The sequence below is a fragment of the Centruroides sculpturatus genome, unplaced genomic scaffold (assembly GCF_000671375.1).
Source record: "Centruroides sculpturatus isolate CEXI.00-Female unplaced genomic scaffold, Cexi_2.0 scaffold781, whole genome shotgun sequence".
Lineage (NCBI taxonomy): Eukaryota > Metazoa > Arthropoda > Arachnida > Scorpiones > Buthidae > Centruroides > Centruroides sculpturatus.
The window spans coordinates 23,308-34,831 of record NW_019385085.1 but is presented as its reverse complement, the minus strand read 5'-3'; the positions used below and the strand labels follow the sequence as shown (position 1 = coordinate 34,831).

The window sequence follows — 11,524 nt, the reverse complement described above, 5'->3', positions numbered from 1 at the left end:
CTTCAAAGCTGTAAATGCTTTATTGAGCTTTATATTCCAAAGGTCACAAACGACATGGAACAAAACAGAAATGATTATGTTGAACGAGCAATTATTTATTGTGACGTCGTCACAATGCCGGGGATGAAATTTTAAATCATATTTTTAATTAATGTAATTTAATATATATATATATATATTTGTAGCAGCCTACCCCCGTATGTGATACAATTTCTTTAACAGTATAGTAGTACCGGTCAATCTATCTAACTCCTTCCGGAGAAAATTTCTGTATTGAAATAACATGACTTCCGGTGCAAACCAGAAGTATTGTTATTTCAATTCAGAAATTAGGAAAGTTCAATTCAATTCGGGAGGCACCGATTAACTATATAATAAACTAGAAGAACCTTATATAGTTAATTGGGGCCTCCTGTCCCTAAGCTTTCCATATCTGATCTGGATTTTTATCTATCTATCTCTGTTCTCCAGATTAAGGAAGAGCAGACAAACATACAGATGAATGGCAGTGGAAATTTATAAAAAAATTTTTCACACTGTATCCCAATAAAGAAATTTAATAACAGCAATTGCTTGTTTGTACTGCATTATATAACTAGATTAAATTGTAATGATATTTCATCATACAAGTATTCTAGTTTATTATTGTTTTATAATCAAAATCTACAGTAATTTTTTTTTATTACTGTTTAAAATTTGACATAAGGTTGGTTAATGGAGTGGTTGGTTATTGGTGCAAGAGTAATTTTGGCCATATTGCATCATCTAAAATAAGAAAAACTGTACAAAGATCATATGGAGACTCACTACTAAGCATAAATTAAAAGTTTTCTAAACACAATTTGAGTGTTTCTATTGAAAAATATGCACCTAATGTTAAAATATAAATAAAAAAACTGTAATAAGTTTTGAATTAATTGCATTAGTTCATTAATCCAATTTAAAATTTATACTTTACATATTTACATATGAAAAATAAATAGCTACAGAAATCCAAAATGTATTTAAATCCCTTTTTAATCAAAATGGATTTGATTAATTAAAAATCATTATTGGATTCTGAAATAAACAATTCATTCATTTCAGATTTAGTTTCAAACCTAAAAATTTTATTTCCAAAATATATACTCATTAAATTGAGCTTTATTCAACTAAAAGATCAATTTTAATGGTCCCTTTTAGAGCTTTGTAAAAGAATAATTATCTATGGGAATACATTCCCAGAAAATTAAATATTGCTATGCAATGTAAATGTACTTTGTATTAAACAGATATTTTTTACTGATGAAAATCTTTGTTATTTATCCAATTAAAATATGCCCAAATATGGCAATCCTCATTGATGGACATATTTTGTCTTTTTGGGTTAAATCAAATTATAGTGAAATCTTGATTTTGGTTCGTACTCGACATAACTTGTGTACTTGCAATCTCTTACCTGTTAATTTACTTACTTTTCTAAATTTATGATATTACGTTTGTCATCCTTAGACATATCAAATCAGGATTTTACTATATGTGGGTATTGTTTGTTTTTAGATTATATAATCTTTCCTACAACTGATATATAAGGCACTTTGTATGGCTAAGAACTGATTTTCCTTATTAAATGATCATAGAAGATCTTTTAAAAAGCCTTCTTTCGTGGCGACAGTGAGCATCTATACTTTGACAGCAGAGCTTCCAGACGTCGGATGCGGCGTAAGTTGCGACGCTGTAATACCTAAAAACAGAAGACCGAATGAAGATCAGTCTTTTCATGTCTAGCTGTAATTTGTCTCTAGCACCCCTACAATTTGATTCTCTCATTTCTTCGGGTGTAAACAAGACTTTGGCTATGTTGACGGCAAACTGTCGGGCGTTTTGGCTTCTTCTGTATATCATGTATAATTCATTTTCCGGTAAAAAGTCTTTGGTTGGAAAATCCTGTGATAGATCCGAACTTCTCAGCGTGATGGGTTGTTTTCCGACTGCCATCACAGACATCTGATTGGCAGATATAGACTTCTCTTGAATTATACCATCTATTTAAAAATTTAATCATACTCATTGAAAAAAAACATAATTAAATAATAATAAATAGAAATACTCTAATTTATTAGAATATTTAATACAAATAAGATTTTAACAAGAACCTTCTATACCATACTTCCTAATTATTTTAATGCTTTCATACTCACATTTTATCATTATTCTATAATCACATTATTTTGTTATTCACTTCTTCTATGGAAATTCTATTTTATCAACAGAACTTAATCATTGAAGTTTTATTAAAGAAAACTTTCAACTTAAAAGCATGAGGAGAAATTCAATATTGTGCAAATCTTAGAAATATGTGATAACCCACCAATCTATGGAGCCAAGGAAACATTGAATATTTAAGTCAAAGAAAGTGGGAGGAAGAAAAGAGCTAAAATTAAATATTTTTTTAACATATGGCTAGGACATATGCAGAATTCTATAAGGAGAAAGAATAGTCCAATGTTTACTATATTAGTAAACATAAATCAGGTGGAATAAAAAACAGACAAAGATATAACATAATTTATAAAAAAAAAAAAAAAACACTACGATGAAGTATGAACTACTGGATGAATGTAAATAGCTAACATTAAACTGTGACAAAGATGGTAAGTTATGCAGATTAGAAGGCAAATTTCTATAAAATTAGGTTAATTACCTGATTTTACATAAATTTTGCCATGCAGGAAATAAAAATACTTTTCATTTTATGTCTTAGATGTCCAGAATCTAAAAACAGTAGAACTTGTCTATTAGAAAGTCTCTTAGTAGCAAAATATATTAATACATTGGAAAAATCATATATATTTTAATGTAAAGTAGTTTGGCTAATAGCAAATTGTATATTGGCAGGATTTTCCTATTAGAAAACTATTGTTATGCACAAAGTTTGATACAAACTTTGTTTTATTGATAGATACTATTTACAAATTCCACGAGATACTGGTTACAAGGTTTTATCATTCAGAAGCTTAGCCCAATGGCTAAAAGAAAGTTCGACACTTAGCACCATTGCTAAAGGGAGAGATATATATATATCGATATACCCAACACAACCCTGATCGAGAGAGAGAGAGAGAGAGAGAGAGCTCACAGTAAGTTCGTGAGATGATAAATACCTTAATCATTTGTTAGTCCTAGGAAGCGGTAATTCCAGACTCGACGAATCGATGATTGGTTCAATGAAGACTCAGCGACTATGGAAAAAGGAAAGTTCCTTTTTTCTTGCAAAGGCAGCGAGTGGTGATAGCTGAAATTGGCAAATACACACACTTAGGGAAAAGGTTGATGATGACTGCTCCAACTTGTTGTCACCCCCTCCTTTTTATTTGAAGGCTCCTCCTGGGTTTTTTCCATGACTTTGTTAGGAGGTTTAGTACATAGGGACCAATAGTCACATTTTCACTCATTGATTCTAGATGACACATTTGATGTATCATCTTCAACAAGAAAATAAGTCCATGGGAAAATAGCTTAGATATGATTGAAATTAGAACAATTTCAATCATATCTCGTGATGGATTAAGCGTATGGAATGATTCAAACTCTACGAAGTTCGGATTTATTCAAACTTCTTTAATTCGTTATTTGCTATTCGATCCAGCTGTTATCCTGATGAAGAACCCAGAAGGGGTTATGAAAACGTTTGGTCGTTGAATGAACAAGTGATACTCATCGGTTACAGGTTCTGTAAGTAAGATTTAATGTATTGATCTGTATATTGGCCAGACAAACAAAAATGTAAGAGCTTTTGTGCAACAATATAAAGTATGCTAACAACAAAGAGATGATCTTGATGATTCTGTAATGCTACACATAATACTAGCAAGACTTTGCTAAATTGTAGCTGTAGACATTTATAAATACAAATATATTTATTACTTAGTGATAGCTGATATTTATTTGAAATAATCATAAGGCTTGGTATAGGCAAGCCATTAAGTAAATGAGTGAACAAATGGCTTAACAAAGCAAATTAGAACACTTTCTTTCTATCTGATTTCACATTTTATTAAAAAACTAAAGATATACACATTATCTGGACAAAATATGAGTATCATCGTCATCTGCAACTGCTAATTTTTTTTACCTACATATCAAATTTCATCTACTTCCATCCATTCATTCCCAAGTTATCAATTTTTATCAATATTTTTCATTTCACTTAAAAATTATTTTTCTTTTCTTCTTCAGTCAAAAAAGTTATGTTTTGCAAAATGTCCCCTGGGGTGTGCTCATCATTATGTATGTCCTTTTAATGTTTTTTGACAAAAATTTAAATTTTTAAATAAATGAGCAATTATTTATCATGACATTGTTACAATGCCAGGCTGCAATTTTTGATCATATTTTTAATTTATTTAATTTAAAATATATGCTCTCCACCTCAAGTTAGTAGTGTCTCATCCCCATACATCATACTTTTCCTTTAACAATAGAGTCATGCCTGCCATCCATCTAACACCTTTTGGAGGAAAATTTTTGAATTGAAATAATGTGACTTCTGGTTTGCATCGGAAATTGATATATAGTTAATCAGGACCTCCCGCCTGCAAGGCTTCCATATCTGGTCTTGTCTTTCATCTATCTAACTCTTAAGATTTAGGAAAGACAGATGGACAAATGACAGTGAGAATTTATAGGTCTACAATAGTGATGTAACGAATATTCGGTTACTATTTGATATTCGGCCTATTTTTCGCTATTCGGCCGAATACAGAATATTTAATCACTATTCGGCCGAATACCGAATACCTAAAAACAGGAGTAAGAAATAACAAAAACACAGTAAATTAATCATTTTGGTATTTAGATTTAATGTTATCGGGTTAGTGTTGTTTGTTTATATTTATTTATAACTTATAACATGCACAAAATAAAAAAGAACATAATATTAGTCACATGTATTCACAATTTATAATTACAAAGATCAGCAGACGTACTGTACATACTTATTCATTTGAGAATCGTCACACATCTGAGGACTGACCCTGCCTATCCCTCTTTTTAAGTGTTCGTCATTGCTCTTCCCTTTCTGTTTCCTGTATTGCTCTAGTCCACGTATGCCTATGCATACATCATAATACGCGCTCATGATACTTTCGATTCGTCACTTTTCCGTCGTAGATTTCCAATCTTACAATTACGTGACTTATAGCCTGGTTATAATGGAGAAAAGAGACAGACAGGATGTCGGTATAAGTCACAGTTATGATTTTACAGATTCGAGACAGCTTGGTAGCCCGAACTGCCCCAGGCTTTCGCTCGTGCACACTAAGTTTCTTTCATTACAAGCATTTAGCTTTCCAAAGTCTATGACAACAATTGTTTGACATTGACGACCGCGAATTTCGCGCCAATAAGCTGACTCAACTTGTTCGATTATGTTATCAACTCAATTTCATATTTATTTTCATATTTTCACTTCGCGGTCCTTCTCTCTTCTTTTTCCGTTATTTACACGTGTAGGTCATTTCATTGTTATCTATATTTGATATCATCATTTATCACATATTGCCATGACGCTCGTGTCTGTCCGCTACAACTTTCAAGAATTAACGCGATTGGTGAAGCGTAGTGACAGCGGGCCAATAGAGAGCAGGTCCTTGCCATAATGCGCTTTGCGCGCCAATTTTCGTATGTGCATTAATCAAGCCGAATAGTTTGGCTGAATATTCAGCTATTCGGCCACGCTCCTGGCCGAATATTCAGTATTCGGCCACGCTCCTGGCCGAATATTCAGTATTCGGCCTGAGGCCGAATGTACTATTCGTTGCAACACTAGTCTACAATTTTTTCAAATTGCAGCCCAATAACACAATATTGAATTTATTTAAATCATATTAGTCTATATTAATGTAATGTTCAAACTCTGGATTACAGGTGGGAAAAATCCAGTTCAACAAAAAGAAGAGAAAATAATACACTACAGTTTGTTTTGGTACAAACCTTGGGTGAGAAAAGCACAATACTCAAAAGGAGACTCTAAAAGTTTTAAAAAAAATTTACTTTGGTGACTTCTCATAACAATACAAATTTTAAAAAGATTAAAGAAATATAACTGCATAAAATTTTCATTTTTTTCAAAATATTCTTGTATTCTTTGTTGTCAATTTGTAACAAACATTCCATGTTATCAGAAAATTTGAATATCTAAGCTAATCATTCCACATTACCTTGGAAAATCAATTTTCTAAGTCAATTTTGATAGTGGTCTCTGGGTAGGTACTAGCTGTCACTGTGTGTGATTTGGGCTGCAGCATGCAAGTAGATAAATGCAGAAAGGCCATGCAGTTTGTGGTATATGTAACAGGTGTATATATAAATCTACATACTGTATTTTTGCAGAATGGCAGGCATGTCACATAAAAATGGAGTTACTGGCGTGCCACTAAATAAACTGCGACTAAAATATAAAATTATTAATAAAACCTTATAATAATGAAGAAAATAATTCATACTACTGTAGAAAAAAAGGCAATTGCTATTAGAAAAACAAAATACTATACAGTCGACCCCCCTATAAGATATAGATACGTTCCAATTTATTAGGAATCCGATTTCTTACAAGTCGTTCCAATCACAGCCCGACACGTGTCAAGTTTACGGACTACAGCTGATTGAAAGGTTTTCTTCCATAAAATTAATCGATTCTACACTAATCCGACTCAACATTTCCAAAATACGTATATTTTTTTGTAGTTTTATAGGAATCGTAATTATAGGGACCGTAATTATAGGGGGGTCGACTGTATACAATAGTCAACAAAATGATCAAAATGTTTGCAATACTGAAATAATGAACTTAACATCAGCAAAAGAAATAGAAGAAATTTTGAGATTAAGTCAGCAACCTTAACACTTCTGATTGTCCAGGAGACAAAATCAGGAAGAATTATTTAAATGTCTGGAAAAGTTAGATTTATAATGATCTTCAAACAACCAAAATCTCAATTTCAACAAGAAGGATGTAATATAAACAATTTAATAATATATTATTGTTATCATTTTATTTTGTAATCTGACAACATTTATCAGATGTGGTTAATAAAGTTCAGTCACTAATTTAATTTTTGAGTTGATGATGACATAAATGTGACAAAATTAAAAATATTTTCACAGTTTCCATCTTTAAGTAAAAAGTTAAATTTAAAAACTCATAAAGCTTGGCATGAGTTTTTAAATTTAAAATTAAAAATACAGATTGTTTCACATATCTTGGTCTCAGTGGAGTTCTGAAAGTTTTAAAAAGTCCAAGATCTCTTTTTTTGATAATGCAGTGACCTTGTCAAAGATTAATCAAACAATTCATTCCCTTTGCTAAGTAAATAGACTGGCTATTTTTACAGACTGGACAAGTTTTGTGAAACAAGTTGTACTTGTACATATTTTGACAATATTTACCTTGACTAGTCTCTTGAATAAGAAGACCAGAAGACTGTGGTTCTGAAGGAATGGGTAACGGAACAAGCGCACGATTGTTTTGGCTTTCTTCTGAATTCCGCTGAGATTCCGACACTGCGTTTTCAGATGTCTGAGTTAACTGATTTGTTGACGAAGGTAGAGAGCTGTCATTTTGATTGTTAGTGTACACAGAAACCTAGAAGTTAATTGTAAAAATTATAAAAACAAATTTACATAATGAAAATATGAAAATATTTCATAAAATAAACATTACTATTAAAATCATATTACTTCTTGGCTTTCTTGTATTAAGTAAGAATTAAATATAGTAGTATGTATATATATATATATATATATATATAGCTGTCCCTTGATAGCTCGACGTTTTGTAATCTGACATGCTCAGTACTCCGACGCACGTCCTGTCAAGGTACCCATGTGTCTGCTTTCACAGAAGCATGTCGCAACGTGAATCTCACCACTCAATTCTTACACGATGACACAGATTTCGTAAGCAGTTCTGTTCTAACAGTTGGAGTAGGGAATATTGTAGGCTACTGCTAGCAAAACAATGCCAAATATGTAATCGCTTTTGGTAATCCGGACACCCCTTTGGTCCCATACATGTCGGATTATCAAGGGACAGCTGTATATATACAGTAGACCCTCCTATAATGCGGGTTCAAATAATGCGGATTTGTATAACGCGGCAAAAAAATTGCGACCATATTTGTATAAGGACGCTAAAAGAGACTCGTAAAATGCGGTAAAATGTCATCGCAATAGTGGATGAGCAGCCAAACTACTTTCCGCCGTTCAGCATCATGCTACGGAGATTTTAGGCGGGCAAGTTGAGTTTACTATCGTCTGTACAGTATTATCTTTAAATTATATATAAATTAGGTACTGTATATATAATTATATATAAATTAGGTGGGCTCCAAGGGGGTGTGAAGCGCAATATAAGGCCACAACAAGAATGGCCTCTTAGCCTATCCATCTCAACCCTTCGCTCACTTTCACGTAGTGGAGCCTGTTAAGTCGAGTGTCGACGAACAAACAAGCGTAAAGGGGGCCCTGCAAGGGTAATACTCCGGTGCCACACTGGAGGAGGGCCTTCTGGGGCTGGGTGCCGCCAGAGGTGGAGCGGTATCTGTAAATAGCGAACGACCATCTGCCGCTTAAGGCCTATAGTGAGTCTCTAGGAGCTCAGGTGCTAGGCCACTGCCAAATCCCTGCTAAGCCTGGTTCCTCAGCCCAGGTTAGAAAAATGGGAAGGTTGGTGTATGGTTGGCGGCCGACTGTAAAAACCCCAGCCAAATCTTTTTGTATGGAATGTCTGATGCCACTTTGAGATGTGATAATACTAGGGCATACCCCATAGGCGACGAGCAGCCGCAGCACCCGGTGGCTGTGGGAAATGGACGAGGGTCGTTGTCTCATATGGGACGGGGACAAAGTAAGAAGCGAGTCCCATTAAGAGTGGGAAGTTGGAATATAGGGACTATGACAGGGAGAGGAACTGAACTAGCAGATACCCTGAGAAGAAGAAGAGTCAATATAGCGTGTTTACAGGAGACAAAGTGGAAAGGGGCCAAAGCTAAAGAGATTGGCGAAGGGTATAAACTTTTCTACTGTGGTAAAGATGGAAAGAGGAATGGAGTGGGGATAGTCATAGACAACGACTTAAAGAAGAATGTAGTCATAGTCAATAGAGTAAATGATAGATTAATATTGGTGAAACTGAGTATTGGAGAACGGATAGTTAATGTAATCAGTGCATATGCGCTGCAAGTGGGTATAGATGCTGGAGTTAAATAGCAATTTTGGGAAGATTTGGCTAAGATAATGACAGAGGTACCGACAGATGAGGAGATATTTATTGGAGCGGACTTTAACGGGCATGTGGGAAAAAATAATGCTGGTTATGAGAGAGTACACGAAGGCAAAGGATTTGGTGGTAGAAATTTTGAAAGAGAGTGTGTTTTGCAAATGGCCACCGCCTATGAGTTAGTTGTGGTCAACATTTATTTTGATAAATGTGAAGAACATTTAATAACTTATAAGAGCGGGGATCATAAATCACAAATAGACTACCTATTAACAAGACGGACTACTCTAAAAGGGATTAAGGACTGTAAAGTGATACCAGGAGAAGACTTGACTAGTCAGCATAGATTCTTAGTAATGGAATTAAGGATTGATCTTAATAGGATTAAGTATAAAGATAAACTGATACCTAAAATTAAATGGTGGTTGTTAAAAGGGAAAAGGGCAATAGAGTTTAAAGAAAAAGTAATAAGCGTTATTAAGGGTAACGCGAAGTGCAATGACTCGGCAGATGAATGGTGAATACAGGTGGCCAGGGAAATACGAAGGATTGCAAAGGAACTTCTGGGAGAAACAAGTCAGTTAGGAAAATAGAGAAGGAGGTATGGTGGTGGAATGAAGAAGTAAAGAAAGCTACAAGAGAGTAGAAAGATGCTTTTAAAAGTTGGCAGAATGAGAAAGGAGATAATAAGGTAAGGGAAGAGAAAAGAGAGGTCTATGTGCAGATGAAAAAGAAGGCAAAGACAGAGGTCGCCATAGCTAAGGCTCAAGCCCAGGACGAAATGTATAGGTCACTCATGGGAAAAGTAGATAGAAAAGCCATATATAGACTTGAAAAATGAGAGGCAGAGGGAGTAAAGATATGACCTATATCAAGTGTATAAAGAACACAAATGGCAAAGTGCTAACTAAAAATGAAGAAATTAAGGCCCAGCGGAAAACATACTTTAAAGACCTTATGAACGTGGAAAATGACAGACAAACTAAAACTGAAAATGTAGAGCCAAATATTGGCCTAGTAGGCATAATAGAGAAAGGGAAAGTACAGATGGCATTGAATAAAATGAAAAATGGGAAATCAGTGGGCCCGGATCAGATACCAATAGAGGTATGGAAAGTCCTAGGAGGGGAGGGAAGAGACTGGTTAACAGAGCTGTTTAACAAAATACTGTTAGAGGGAACTATACCAAATGAATGAAGAAGCTATTTAGTACCCATCTTTAAAGAAAAAGGGGATGTGCAGGAATGTAATAATTATAGGGGGATAAAACTATTGGCTCACACAATGAAACTTTTTGAAAAGGTAATTGAACGAAGGATTAGAGAGGAAACTAGTGTCACTGAAGGCCAGTTTGGATTTATGCCTGGGAGGAGTACTGATGGAGAAGTACCGATCTGTGAGGAGAAACCTGCATATGGTGTTCATAGACTTGGAAAAAGCATATGACAGAGTCCCAAGAGAAGTCCTTTGGTGGTGTCTTAGGAAGAAAGGTGTGCCACTTCAATACATTGTGACAATTGAAGATATGTACTATAGGGCCAGCACGCAAGTTAGAACTGCAGCCGGATTGACGAACATGTTCGAAGTAAGAGTGGGCTTACATCAAGGGTCAGCACTCAGCCCATATCTCTTCCTATTAGTTATGGATGTGATAACATCTGCTGTACAAGAGGATGTACCCTGGTGTGTGCTGTTTGCAGATGACATAGTCCTCATTGATGAGGGCAGGGAAGAATTACAGAAACGGCTAAACAAATGGCAACACGTGCTGGAAAATGAGGGACTAAAAATCAGCCAAACCAAGACAGAGTATATGTTCTGTAATTTTGACAGTCTCCCTGGTACTGGTTCGTTAAAACTAAATGGAATACCATTGCCAGAAAGTACTGAATTCCGATATCTGGGATCTCTGCTCCAGAAAGATGGCATTGATAGGAAGGTTACTAGGAGGATCAATGCAGAATGGTTAAAGTGGAAACAGGTGACAGGAATAACTTGTGACAAACTCATGCCATTTAAAATAAGAGGACTAATATATAAAACTGTCATCAGACCCGTGCTTATGTATGAGATACGTTTCAATTTATTAGGAATCCGATTTCTTACAAGTCGTTCCAATCACAGCCCGACACGTGTCAAGTTTACGGACTACGGCTGATTGAAAGGTTTTCTTCCATAAAATTAATCGATTCTACACTAATCCGACTCAACATTTCCAAAATACGTATATTTTTTCGTAGTTTTATAGGAATCGTAATTATAGGG

At 34.6% G+C, this 11,524-nt stretch overlaps 1 protein-coding gene across 1 annotated transcript in view; it reads right to left on the bottom strand.

Annotated features, from left to right (window-relative positions):
- Nucleotides 1-977: 977 nt before the first annotated feature.
- The window catches only part of LOC111634449 (protein tramtrack, beta isoform-like), a 32,045-nt gene continuing 21,498 nt past the window's right edge, over nt 978-11,524 (bottom strand). Inside the window, exons 2-3 of the mRNA XM_023379219.1 lie at nt 7,429-7,624; nt 978-2,024 (exon numbers count right to left, since the gene is read on the bottom strand). Of these exons, the coding sequence (XP_023234987.1) occupies nt 1,606-2,024; nt 7,429-7,624 (615 nt within the window). The 3' untranslated portion in view covers nt 978-1,605. The remainder of the gene's footprint in view (nt 2,025-7,428; nt 7,625-11,524) is intronic.